The 14,071-nt window shown below is 44.3% G+C and overlaps 1 protein-coding gene across 1 annotated transcript in view; it reads left to right on the forward strand.

The window, feature by feature from the left end:
• Nucleotides 1-10,594, forward strand: part of SDC3 (syndecan 3) — a 115,397-nt gene extending 104,803 nt beyond the window's left edge. Inside the window, 2 exon segments of the mRNA XM_032227081.1 lie at nucleotides 5,161-5,425; nucleotides 9,225-10,594. Of these exon segments, the coding sequence (XP_032082972.1) occupies nucleotides 5,161-5,425; nucleotides 9,225-9,391 (432 nt within the window). The 3' untranslated portion in view covers nucleotides 9,392-10,594.
• The last annotated feature ends 3,477 nt before the right edge of the window (nucleotides 10,595-14,071 follow it).

Genomic DNA, 14,071 nt, shown 5'->3' on the forward strand with positions numbered 1-14,071 from the left:
TTAAACTAATTGGAGAAATCCCATTTCTGCTATTGTCTTCAAACACACATACAAACACATACACACAAACAAACGAAGAAACACACACACACAGAGACCCCTGAGCAACCAGGAGCCCCATTGGTGAAACCTGTAATTAACCTGACTAAAAATTTAGTTATTTACGTGAATAGATAATACTTTAATGTCTTATTCCTTTGTGTGTGGTCTCCATGGCAACTTAGAACAGGAATTTAAATATAAAACAATTGAATGAACTGTATCGCTAAAAAGGAATATGACGCGAATTAAGAAAAAAATTAAGCTGCGAACAGATCTAGATTTCATACGGCTAAAGTTTGGGAAACCAAGAGGTGTCTAAATGAATGAAAGCTGTTGCTGTGTTAATATATTTATCAAGATCTATTAGGTCATTGGGATTCAGTGGGGAATGTTGGTGAAGCGGCATTGAAGGCATTAAGCCCAGAACTGTGAAGACTCAGATTCTAGTTCACTTCAGCTGTTATTTCAGACGATATAGCAACCTATTTATCTTTGGATTCTCCAGTCTATTCCGTTGAGTGCAATCTCAAATGTCTGAAGGTGGCCCTACTTGAATAAGCCAAAGTAATGAGAAAAATAAGGGGTCTTTGGTACTCTCTCAGTTTGGTTGATCCCTTGCTGCCGGGGTGGGATTCAAAGTTTTTACTACTAGTTCTGTGGGCATGGCGTGGCTTGGTGAGCATGGCTTGATGGGTGTGGCAGGGGAAGGATACTGCAAAATCCCCATTCCCTCCCTGCTCCTGGAGGAAGGATACTGTAACATCTCTAGTCCCTTCCCACTCCAGGGCAAGGATACTTAAAATCTCTATTCCCTCCCTGCTCCTGGAGGAAGGATACTGTAACTCTCTATTCCCTTCCCACCCCACTCCAGGGGAAGGATACTGTAAAATCTCCATTTCCCGCCCCACTCCAGGGGAAGGATACTGTAAAATCCATTCCCTTCCCACTACAGGGCAAGGATACTGTAAATCTCTTTTCCACCCCATTCATGGGGGAAGGTTTGCAAAATCCTCATTCCTTCCCACCCCACTAACCTGTTCCAGCTCTGTCTCCTGTATAGGGCAACAGAAGAAGACCTCACCGATCAGCTGGGACTCGGGAGGCAGAGAATAGACGGGGGCAGAACCAGCCAGAGGTGGTATTTGCCGTTCTGTGAACTACTCAAAATTTTACTAGAACTGGTCATAACTGGCTAAATGCAGACATTTCATTACCCAAACTAGGTAACATTATCGCCGCTACACCATCATTGATGATATTACCTAGTTTGGGCAATGAAACCACCAAGCTCAGAGAGGACTGAGGACCTTTATTTCAAATCTGAGCTACAAATATTCTCCTTTATTAATGAGAAAAAAAAATGCCCAGTTTCCTCAGGGTGATCCACATGAAGAGCATTGTTGAAAATGTAAAACGGGGCTTCCAAACCCAGCCATTGAGATGAAATACTTCTGGGACTCTTGATCAATAGAAAAAGGGATGCTGAACTTTTAGCTTGGAAAGTGTAACCCAAAACGTTGGTTAGCCAATCTTGCAGCTCTTCAAGGAGCTGATGTCAGCTCCAAAGTCCTCCGAGTCAGGGGTCCCCCCACACTTGGCAACTTTAAGACTTGCAGACTTCAACTCCCAGAGTTCAACTCTATGCTGGCTGGAGAATTCTGGGGTTGAAGTCCACGTATCTTAAAAGTTGCCCAGATTGGGAGCTTGCTCTAGGTCAGGGTTGTCAAACTCAATTTTATTGAGGACCCCACATGGGTTGTGTTTCCCTTGGGGGGGGGATGGGATGAATGTGGCCAGGGTGGGCATGGCCAGCTCGTGTCAGTCGTCTCGGTGGTGGCTGAAGAATTCTGGGAGTTGAAGTCCCCAACTCTTAAAGATGCCAAGTTTGACTAAGAGACTATCATTGCCTTTCCTTATGGAGAATCAATTCTTGAATCAATTACACATTGGAGCATGTAGCTAAGATGTTTTCTAAGAGGAGACAAAGAGGGTGGGGGGAAACACATCAGCCAATAGATGGTGCACATCCTGATGAATGGTTTCAATCACAAACCATATAGGGCATCCTTTTTAAAACAGTCTGGTGGTGGCAAATATGACAGGTGTTGCTGGGGAATTTGATCTCACTCTATTCTCTCTTTGGAGAATAGAAAAAGAAGGAAAGGGAATGGCAGCATTTCTTCACCATTGTTAACGTTCAAAGCAGGGACCAGCTGTGTAGGTGGGAATAGTTCAGGGGTGGGTTCCTGCCAGTTCTAACCTCTTCTATAGAAGAGGTTCCACAATCTACAGTGCCGTTTAGAACTGGTTCCAGCTCCCTCTCCCTGCCCGTTCCCACATCATCAAGATGAAGAGCAAGAGGAGGAATTCTGGGAGTTGAAGTCCACAAGTCTTAAAGCTGTCAAAGTTTGAACACCCCTGGGTTTTTTTTCTAAAGGGGTTCAAAGGTCTTGTAACTTGGCAGCTTTAAGACTTGCCACACTTCAATGTCAGAGTTCTGAGCCAACATGACTGGAGGAGGAATTTGGGAGTTGAAGTCCACAAGTCTTAAAGCTGTCAAGTTTGAACACCCCTGGGGTTTTTTTCCTAAAGAGTAGGGGTTCAAAGGTCTTGTAACTTGGACAGCTTAAGACTTGCACACTTCAATGCCAGAGTTCCTGAGCCAACATTTTGGTGCTAAGCAAGAGCGTTGTAAGTGAGTTTCACCACATTTACAAGTTGGCCACTCCCACCCAGTCACATGGCCGGCAAGCCACTCCCACTCCAGTCACATGGCCGGCAAGCCACTCCCACAAAGCAGGCCACACCTACAGAAGCGGTTCTCAAAAATTTTGAAAACCCATCACTGGAATAGTTTGAGGGGAAGGATGAAGTACAAGAACCAAGTTGCATGTGCCAAGCCAAGGATAAATCGGAGCTGGGTTTACTCCCCTGGCTTAATATCTGCGGAGAGTCCCGGTCATCCAAAAAGGCAACTGGCTTTCTTGATTTTTTTCCCCCCTTTGAAAATGTTCAGTTCTAACTGAAACTGAAGAAGCTTCTTGGAGAAGAAGCGAAATGTTTGCAAGGGGGAAAAAAAAACCCCCAAGAAAGACCCAGTTGCCTTTGATAAAGCTCTTATAGAGACATGGTGGCTCAGTGGGTAAGACGCTGAGCTGGTCGATCAGAAAGGTCGTCAGTTGGCAGTTCGAATCCCTAGCGCCACATAACAGGGTGAGATTCCCGTACTTGTCCCAGCTTCTGCCAAGCTAAAAATTTGAAAGCAAGAAAAAAAAATGCAAGTAGAAAAATGGGAATATCTTGGTGGGAGGGAACAGCGTTTTGGCACCTTTGGCATGTAGGTCATGCTGGCCACATGACCACGGAGAGTTCTTTGGACAGCGGCTGGCTCTTCGGCTTTGAAACGGAGATGAGCCCCCTAGAGTCGGGAACAACTAGCCCATATGTGCGAGGGAACCTTACCTTTATCTGAAGCTGCCATCCAAGCAGGTTCCTTCCCTTATCAACTGGACATTTCAATCTGCTGATCTAGGCATCTCTTCCTTCTGTTTCCAAAGCAAAGTCACAGGAGACTTTTTTTTGCATCTGAAGACTCAATTTGTGACAGCATGGCTAAATAAGGGTGGGGAAAGGGGGGAGCTAGTTTTAAAAGGGATGGGGCTTTACTCCTCTGGCCAGCATTCTAAAAGCAGTAGAGTGATTTACCAAGGAAAAAAAACAACAATTCCTAGTGAAAATGGCACTACCTGTCAGATATCTCACCATCGTCCCAGGGGAGATAACCGGAAAAGCCAACTAGAAAGAAGTCAATTGTTTTACAAAATGCCAAGCTTCATTTGCGGGGGGTGGGGGTGGGGAGAAGTAGACTGCTGAAACTTTTGTTATGTAAAGAGCCCTGGGCAGTGCAATCTGGGTGGTGTCTGTGTGTGGTGTGGTGTCTGTGAGAGAGAGAAGACAAGAGGACACAGGAGACAGGAGAGACGAGAGGACAGAGAGGGGACAGAAGAGAAAGACAGAGAGAGAGAGAGAGAGAGACAAACACAGAGACACCACATGAGAGAGAGAGAATCTGAGAGAGAGAAAGAGACAGACAGGACAAACAACACACAGAGGACAGATAGAGACACACACAAGAGACAGACAGAGAGAAAGAGAGGACAGAGAGGCAGACACCACACCCCACACACACACACACCCCACAAAACGCACACAACAGCGACTGAGTGAGAGAGAAAGACTGAGAGGAGAGAGGAGGCGGGGGAAAGTGGGAGAGAGAGAGAAGAGGAGAGAGAAAGAGAGGGAGGGGGAGGGGGAAATGGGGAGGAGAGGGTTGAGGGGGGGAGGAGAGAGAGAGAGAGAAAGACGGGAGAGAGAGAGAGAGAGAAGAGATGAGAGATAGAGGAGAGAGCGAGAGGGAGGGGGAGGTGGGAAGAGAGAGAGAAAGGAGAGAGAAGAGATAGAGAGAGAGGAGGGAGAGGGAGAGTGTGGAGAGAGGAGAGAGAGAGAGAAAGAGATAGAGAGAGAGAGAGGGGGAGGGGAGAGTGGGAGAGAGAGAGAGAAAGAGAGAGAGAAGAGATAGAGGAGAGAGGGAGAGGGAGAGTGGGAGAGAGAGAGAGAGAGAGAAAGAGATAGAGAGAGAGGGAGAGAGGGAGAGGGAGAGTGGGAGAGAGAGAGAAGGGGGGGAACATTCTTCTCTTAAAGGAAAAGAATAGCCAATTAAAGATGATTTAGGCTCATGACCAAAGGAGGAATACCTTGTTTTTTTTTTCTTGGATGCAACCATTTCTTCGTTTTACCTCTTTTCCTCCTTCCTATAGAAAATGATCAATGCTTAACGGCAGTGCTCATTTTGAGTTTTTAAGGGTCTCCTTCAAGGCTTTTCTTTCATCCCCAAAAGAGATGAAACAGCCTGGGGTTGAAACGTTCGTTCCTCCTACTCCTGAATGCTCCAGAGCCATCTACAGGTCATCTATGTATGTCATCCTATATCTCAGGCCAACCCAGGTAGTGGAATCTTGCTCATCAACCTGCTGAGTGCTGAAGAAAAAAAAAAAGCATCATTTCATTTTCCTGCTTTCTGTATTCTCTTTTTTCTCTCTCTCTCTCTCTCCCTTCCAGGCAGAACCCATGGAAACGACGCTTTCCACAGTTACAATGAATGAACTTGACGTTCCCATCAGTGGGGACTTCGAGATCCACGAGGAGGAAGAGGTAGCTCAGACCGAGCTCGGCAATGAAGTGGTGCCTCTGGTCACGCCTGCAGCTGAGCCGGGGTTGAAAAAGAAAGTGGAACCAGGGCTCTTGGACAACACCATAGAGTCTGGGAATTCAGCAGCACAACTGCCCCAGAAAAACATACTGGAAAGGAAAGAAGTGCTCATAGGTAAGAAGTATTACAGATCGCCCATCGGGCTCCAAATCCGTGTTTGAAGGAGGGAATGGACTGGACTTTGGCTTTCTTGCATCAGAGCGCATGATGTGGCTTTCCAGAGTGCTAAAGGCAAAATGTTGCCTTGAGGAATTCACTGTATTGCATTGCTTACTTACCAGACTGATCAAGATTCAAGAGACGTTGTGTAGAAAGCTAGCTACAAGCTTCTCCATTATCCATGAAAAGACTCCCAACCTCCCTGGACCCCTGGAAGGCTGTTAGAAGGAATACACAGAATAACAGAGTTGGAAGGGACTTTGGTGGTCTTCTAGTCCAACCCCCCCTACTCAAGTACAAGACCCTTATACCAGGGATGGCAAACTTGATTTCATTGAGGGCCACATCAGGCTTGTGTTTGACCTTGGGAGGGCGGAGTGGGCATGGCCAGCTTGATGTCACTCGTGTCAGGGTGCGCCTATGGTGGACTGAGTGCTCTGCCACTGAAAATGGGCTCCTGGCAGAGGTGGTGATCAGCAGGTTCTGACCAGTTCTGGAGAACTGGTAGCGGAAATTTTGAGTAGTTCAGAGAACCAGTAAATACCACTTCTGACTGGCCCCGCCTCCATCTATTCTCTGCCTCCCGAGTCTCAGCTGATTGGGAGGAAATGGGGATTTTTACAGTATCCTTGCCCTGGAGTGGGGAGGAAATGGAGATTTTACAGTATCCTTGCCCTGGAGTGGGGAGGAAATGGAGATTTTACAGTATCCTTGCCCTGGAGTGGGGAGGAAATGGAGATTTTTACAGTATCCTTGCCCTGCCACACCCACCAAGCCACGCCCACCAAGCCACGCCATTCCCACCAAGCCACGCCCACAGAACCAGAAGCAAAAAAATTTGAATTCCACCCTTGGCTCCTGGGCTCCGTTTTCAGCCGCAATGGCCTCCTACAGGCCTCTAACAGTGAAAATGGAGCTCAGGGTGGGAACGGAGCCTGAGAGGGCCACGTGCAGCCCTCCTGAGCTCCGTTTTCACTGGCAGAGGCAACACGGGCTGGTCCTTTGCTGTTTCCAGGGCGGCCCTGTGGGCCAGATCTAAACATCCCATGGGCCTTGAGTTTGACACCCCTGTCCTATTCCATTTCAGACCAATGGCTGTCCAGTTTCTTTTTTAAAAGCCTCCTGTGATGGAGGACCCGCAACTTCTGAAAGCAAGCCGTTCCACTTATTGTTCTCAATGTCAGGAAATTTCTCCTTAGTTCTAGGTTGCTTCTCTCCTTGACTAGTTCCCACCCATTGCTTCTTGTTCTGCCCTCAGGTGTCTTATTTGTGGCTGCCCCTCAAACAGAGAGAAAGTCTCCAGCCTAACACCTGTGGCGATACAATGATTCTTAACAGGAAATAGTTCCATGGCTAGAATTTTGATAACCACTTCTCATCCCTGTAATCTCAATAAATGTTAAAGAAGATACAGAGCCTTGCTTGGAATGCATGACTTGCAACCAAGGCATGGTTAGTCTAGTGAAGAGAAGGACCAGGGGAGACATGATAGCAGTGTTCCAATATTTGAGGGGCTGCCACAGAGAGAAGGAAGGGGGTCAAGCTATTTCCATCTGAAGGCCAGAGAAGGAATAATGGATGGAAACTGAGCAAGGAGAGATTCAACCTGGAAATGAGAAGAAATTTCCTGACAGTGAGAACAATCAACCAGTGGAATTTGCCTTCAGAAGTTGTGGGAGCTTCATCACTGGAAGCTTTCAAGAAGAGAATGGACTGCCATCTCTCAAATGGTGTAGGGTCTCCTGCTTGGGCCAGGGGTTGGACTAGATGACCTACAAGGTCCGTTCCAACTCTGTTAATCTTTATCTGTATCTAAGGCAGCTGCCAGACTATCTGATCCTGGAAGGTAGACTATAGCGTGGGAGAAAAAAGGCAGAGGAAGGAGAAACACAAAGCTAAACAGAAAAGTTGACATACCTAAACTTGCACTAAACTTGTGAGTCATCATTGCCTAACTTTCTAGTGGTTTTTAAAAAAAACATTATACTGTAAAAAACCCACATTCACTTTCTGTTTTAGACTTTCCCTAACTCAAAGCATTTCTTTGTAATTTCCCTACATGTGCATAATTTTTTTAGCATAAATATCCCACGTCATAACCATTTTTACTGGGAGCGAGGATGACTTTTGGTCCAGTCAGATTCAGAATTGACTTTGAGACTTTCAGTTCAGCGATTTGATCTTATCTGATACGTTTCAAAAGCTAGATTTGATTCAGTCCCCAAATGCCTTTCTAAAGCAAACTTTCTACAGCCCTTGTTTTTACAGTCTTTTTTCTTTTTTTTTCTCCTGCTGCTTTTTAAAACAGATTCTCCTTAAAGTTCTCTCTCCCCCCCCCCCCCGCCATGCTTGATTTATTGTGCAACACCTTGCTCTTGTATCTGAGCCGGCTTTTATGCACTGTTTTTATTGTTGCAGCGACTTCTCTGGTCACTGGCCATAAATAAATAGAAATAAATTTCAAATTTTCATCTTTCAAAAGGCTGCTAGACTAGAATGTGTCAGGGGTCCAATCCAGCAGAGCCCCCTCCTTATGTTCTTATATACATCCAAAGGCAACCACAATCATTCTCATAACCCTTACAGAACTGGCTATCTAATGCCCTGATCCAGTCCCTGGGGAGAAAACCAGTTTTCCAAAGCTTTATGGAAGGCTATCAGTTTTGGGAGCATGAAAGCCCTTCTTTAGAACCAGTGAAATAGACAATACATCAGAGGTAGCTGTGGTGGTGGTGGGGGAAGGATGATTTTAAAAAAGAGTCAGAATGGTGTGCACAGCCATACAATCAAAGATTCACCCCATTTTTATGCATGCAACATGTTAAAAAGGAGATGAAGCTTCAGTAGTGTAGTTGCAGGCACACTCTTGACTATTTTGATTCTTCCTCTGTAGACATTCCATCTGTCCATCTTTTGTCTGTCCATCCATCCATCCATCTCTCCAATTGCTCATCCTCCTCCTAGACTTTTAATATTCAATTATTTTTTTTCCTCTGTAGACACGCCTGATATCCATCCATCCATCTACCTGTCCATCCACCCGTCCATCCATCCATCCATCCATCCGTCCATCCATCTGTCCATTCACCCATCCATGCACCCGTCCATCCATCCATCCATCCATCCATCCATCCATCCATTTTTTCTTTCTCTGTAGATACTCCTGTCCATCTAGCTGTCTACCCATCCACACACATACCCATCCATCCATCCACCCACCCACCCACCCATCCTTTCATCCATCCATCCATCTGCCCATTCCTCCCTGTTTCCTCAAGCTTTTAATATTCAATTATTATTTTTCTTCCTTTGTAGACACTCCTGATATCCATCCATCCGTCCATCCATCCGTCCATCCATCCATCCATCCATCCACCCATCCATCCACCTGTCCATCCATCCATCTCTCCAATTGCTCATTCCTCCCTACTTCCTCAGACTTTTAATATTCAATTATTTTTTTCTTCCTCTGTAGACACTCCTGATATCCATCCATCTGTCCATCCATCCATCTGTCCGTCCATCCACCCATCCACCCATCCACCCACCCACCCATCCATCCATCCATCCATCCACCCATCCACCCACCCACCCACCTGTCTATCCATCCACCTGTCCATCCATCCAATTGTCTATCCCTCCCTACTTCCTCAAGCTTTTACTATTATTAAAATTATTTTTAAAATGTTGTTTTTATACAAAAGGTAAAAGCAGATGCAAATCCCACTAACTTTCCTCTGTTGCCCCTTTGCAGCTGTGATTGTGGGAGGGGTCGTTGGGGCCCTCTTCGCAGCCTTCCTGGTGATGCTCTTGATCTATCGGATGAAGAAGAAAGACGAAGGAAGCTACACGCTGGAAGAGCCCAAGCAGGCAAGTGTCACATACCAAAAACCTGACAAGCAGGAGGAATTTTATGCATAGACTGGAACCTTGAGTGCCTCGCCATCTCTTTCGGTCTCAATGCTGTCCCTTTTTTTAACAACAACAACAACAAACCCATCTCTGATTCAACCCGTCTCTTTCTAATTGAGTCTATCAAGTTTAACCCGAAAGTTTGAAGAAACCAACTGTTTTAAAAAGAGTTGCGCATTTTTAGAAGGCAACAGAGCTGCACTCACCTTGTAGCGCAGGAGATCCTTCAAGGAGTGCCGATGTGGGAGGACCCAAGAGGTAGACCTTTTCGGATGTCTCCTGGAAGATCTTCTGAAATTAACAGGAAGTCCTGGATTCATACCTAACTCAGGACTAAAAGCACTGATCTTTTTTAAAAAAAAAAATAAGTGGACACTTTTGGTTGTCAATACTTTCTGATACTCTTCAAGACGAGGGTTTAACTTCACGTGCTAGAAGATGCAATATTTGATAGACCGGGCTGCTCACGAGCCATCACCTCTTCCGACTGAGCAACTGTGCTGGACCCTTGGGATTGCTTCCTTGAAGATGTCACCTGGTCTGCAAGGGGCACTCCTTAACGCTCGTGTCTTTCTTCCTTTCTCCCTTCATCCCATCACGATCAACAGCCAAAAGACCTCAGATGCTACCTTTCTGTTGCAAACCCAGCCTAGGTTTCCAACTGAAGCTTGTGCCCAGATTTATTGGGATTCACTGTGACGTTAAACCTCGATTAGCACAGCATTCCACATCTAGGCAAGAGGATGAAGAGCATTTTTCTAAGATATCGATCGTGAGGAAGGAGATGGCAATACCTTTTTTTTTCTTTTTTAGAAAGTCAAGCTATCTTCTAAAATCATGTAGGAAATAGATCTCACACATCTTGATGAATGGTGTGGTCATTTCTTCATTGGTGGGGGGACTGGTGGGAGGTTTATTGGGGAAGCCTAAGAGTAGAATGATGTGAGCCTAGTTCTTTGATTCTGAGGGACTCTGTAAATAGATGGATTAAAAAAAATGAAATAAGTATATAGAGAACTTGAGTGGGGGGAGAATCCTGATTCTTCTGAAGCAGTAAGTTGTCGAGTAACAGCAAGCATGCAAAAAGAAACATTTCGGTCAAGTTTGTTAAGCAAGTTCATATTTCATAGCAATGCAGGAGAGGTGATTGTGCTGACCCCAAAGAGTTATAAGGATGCTATAAACCCCCCCAGTCTGAACAAAGAACGAAAAAAAAAAGGTAAATGAATCAGATAATTGGAACGTTGGATGCCATGCAATAAAACCAAGCAATGGAAAGAGCAGTGTTTTAACCTATGGGAAGGTGAAGTCAGAATAACAAATCTGTAGTAATTGTTTGCGGGGGGAAAAAGACATATGAATGATAAATGTGCTGTAATGATGTCAGTGATAGAATGCTGTTACAAGATGCTTGTTGCTCTTGGTCATTGATAATTCCTGTTGCATTAACTGAATGTTGTATACATGCACCTTGAGTAGATTGCAATGGACCAGATGCTGTGATCAAATTACTTGTGGTTGTGAAGAAAGTAGAAAAAGAGTTTTACATTAACGTGCTCCTGACAAATACACATGGAGAAAAGCTGGGAATTACGTCTCACTTTTAAAAAAAGCAAAGTTTAAAAAATATAAAAGGTGCAGATTCCAGCATCTTAAAGGTTTATCAAAGCCACTGAGGAGGAGAAAAAAGTGTTGGTTTTTTCCCTGAACACTAGCAATTTTTATTGACTTTTCAGACCAATACAGTTACTTATAGTAGTACTAGTAATTATAGCAGTAATAATGGTTAAGAACCAAATTAACGCATTCCATTTCAACCTTTTTGAGTAAATTATATATACCTAAAAAAAACCACCTTAAACAGCACAAAAGAAAAAAAAAGAATGAATATATATATAAAAAAAAGCTAAACCTTGTGAAAAATTAGTACGTTTCTATTATGTCAAAGTACATAGTATTGTATGATGTTTATTCAAATTGTTACAGATTAGTTTTTAAACTTCCTGTTAAACCTGGAGCATCCTGATCCTATGTCCAATATTGCCTTTTCATTGCTACAAAAGTTGGAAAACTCACAAATTTCATTAAGTTATCCTTGGAACCTTAAAGATGTCTCCTTCTAGTAATATATCAGAACCACCTAAAAGGAAAAATTTGATGTGTTCAAACCTTTTTACAGATTCAGAAAGTCTGGTAGTCCTCGATTTACGACTGCAGTTGAGCCCCAAATTTCTGTTGCTAAGCAGACAGTTGTTAAGGCCATTTTGCCCCATTTTACAACTTGTCTTGCCACCGTTGTGAAGTGAATCGCTGTGGTTATTAAGTTAGTAAACATGCTGTTAAGTGAATTCCGGCTTCCCCATTGACTTGGCTTGTCAGAAGGTGGCAAAAGGGAATCACATGGACACTGCAACCGGCATAAGTACATGCCAGTTGCCAAGCATCTGAATTTTGATCACGTGACCGCCAGGAGGCTGCCATGGTTGTTTTAGTGTGAAAAACGGTCCTGTCGCTTTTTTCAGAGCTGTTGTAACTTTGAATGGTGAACTGTTGTAAGTGGGGGACCATCCGTACTTCCTTAACATTCCTAAGCTTGGGGACAAGCTGTTCAAACAAAATGAAAGGAATTAAAACACCAGTGGTTAGTTAAAATCCTATCTCCCGCATAATATTACAATGATTTGAAAGGGAAAACGGATAAAATTCCATTCCTTCTACATCTACATCCGTGTTTCCCAACCTTGGCAACATGAAGATGGCTGGACTTCAACTCCCAGAATTCCCCAGCCAGCATTCGCTGGCTGGTGAATTCTGGGAGTTGAATTCCGGACGTCTTCAAGTTCCCAAGGTTGGGAAACAGTGATCTATTTAGCATCTTCATGTTGATTTGCCCTCAAGTTCTCCTACATGTGGTTTAGAAGAATCTGAAAAAAAAAGCAAGACTTGATCAGGTAGGCCAGAGGTGGGGAATTATGGCCCTTTTATGACTTGTGGACTTCAACTCCCAGAATTCTTGGGCCAGAATGGCTGCCTCTGCTCCCAGAGACTCCTGGAGTCAGAGACTTGTGGATTGCTTTGCTGTGGACATCCATAATTCCCCATCTCTGTTCCCAGAGATTCGTAGGCTTCATTCCCAGAATTCCTGGGCCAGCATGGCTGCCTCTGCTCCCAGAGACTTGTGGATTCCGAGACTTGTGGACTGCTATGGACAGCCATAATTCCCCACATCTGTTGCCAGAGACTTGTGGACTTCAATTACTAGAATTTTGGCTAGCTCAGGAATTCTGGGAGTTGAAGTCCGCAAATCATAAAAGGGCCAGAATTCCCCAACACTGGGGTAGGCCAAATGAGCAAAGTGAAAATGAATTTGTTACACAGGTTTTCTCCCATGTACAGAGGGCAAGGACCGACAGATGGAGTAGGAGCAATACCGTCAATCCCCCATCTCTCCTTCATGCAATTATTCTTGGGCATGTCTGAGTGGGGCGGATGTTTGAATGGAATTTTATTGGCCTGATGGTGTCCATTATGCAAGATGGTAGCCAGTGAACTCTCTTATCATATATATTCTGTCATTTTTGGTCTATCCAAATATGGGAGGGAGCATACTGCTTCCTTTTCGCCTTTCAGACCCAATCCAGGAACCTTCGCAGACAGTCGCTTTTATGACAAACAGCTGATGAGAGCTAAATAGCTTGAAATAGATCTATACTAGCCTCCCTTCATTTCTTTATCAGTGAAATGTAACAAAATAGTTTGTCATGAAAGCCACTGTCTGTGAAGGCTCCTGGAGTGGGGCTGAAAGGCGAAAGGGAAGCAGTATCCCTCCCATATTTGGGTAGACTAGGTGATCTGACAGAAGAAAAAAAAACACTTAATTTCCCCCCTGGTTCAGCTGATAAAGTGAGGAGAACTTGTGGCTTAGAGGTTAATACAACTGCTTAATATGCAAGCAGCCCAAGTTCGAATCCCAGAAGGGTATGACTAGCTGTCGAGAGCTTTACTTTACTTTATCAGTAAAATGTAACTATATATATTGTTAAAGATAATGGCTTTCTGTCTGGATGGTCTCCTGGGGTGAGCCGATAGACAGAGAAAGGAAGCAGTATGATTCCTCCCATATTTGGGCATACCAGGGATTGTGACACAATATATATTGTGAACTTGAACAAGATAAGAAGGATTATGCCTGGTTAGTATTTAGATGGGAATCCAGTCAAAAAACATCTGAAAAGGACAACAGATGGGAAGATTGATTTCTGAATTATTGTCAAATTCAGAACGGTCCATCAAGAGGTGAGCCTGACTTGAGAGACACTTAAAAATTTTTGAATTAAAAAACAAAAAATAAAACAGCTAAAAAGGAAAATTACACATGTACGTGTGTGTGTGTGTGTGTGTGTGTGTGTGTTTGTGTCCATGCACATTGTACGTTCATACGTAAAATTTGTGAGGGCATATGCGTATTTTTATTCCCAGCCATTATTAATCCATTGAGGGACATCCCATTGAAGGTTACGGGCCATCTTCTATCATCGGTGCAGTGCAGGTCGGTAGGAAGATGTTTTTGACCTCTCTAGGAACTCTGAGAAAGTTGATGGCCCAAAGTGATCCATCTGGTTAGGTGTCGAAGGGAAGCCTGGATGCTGGTTGTTGTCCCTCTTCGTAATCCATCATTTTAAGCCACAA

This window comes from Thamnophis elegans, chromosome 12 (genome assembly GCF_009769535.1).
Source record: "Thamnophis elegans isolate rThaEle1 chromosome 12, rThaEle1.pri, whole genome shotgun sequence".
NCBI lineage: Eukaryota > Metazoa > Chordata > Lepidosauria > Squamata > Colubridae > Thamnophis > Thamnophis elegans.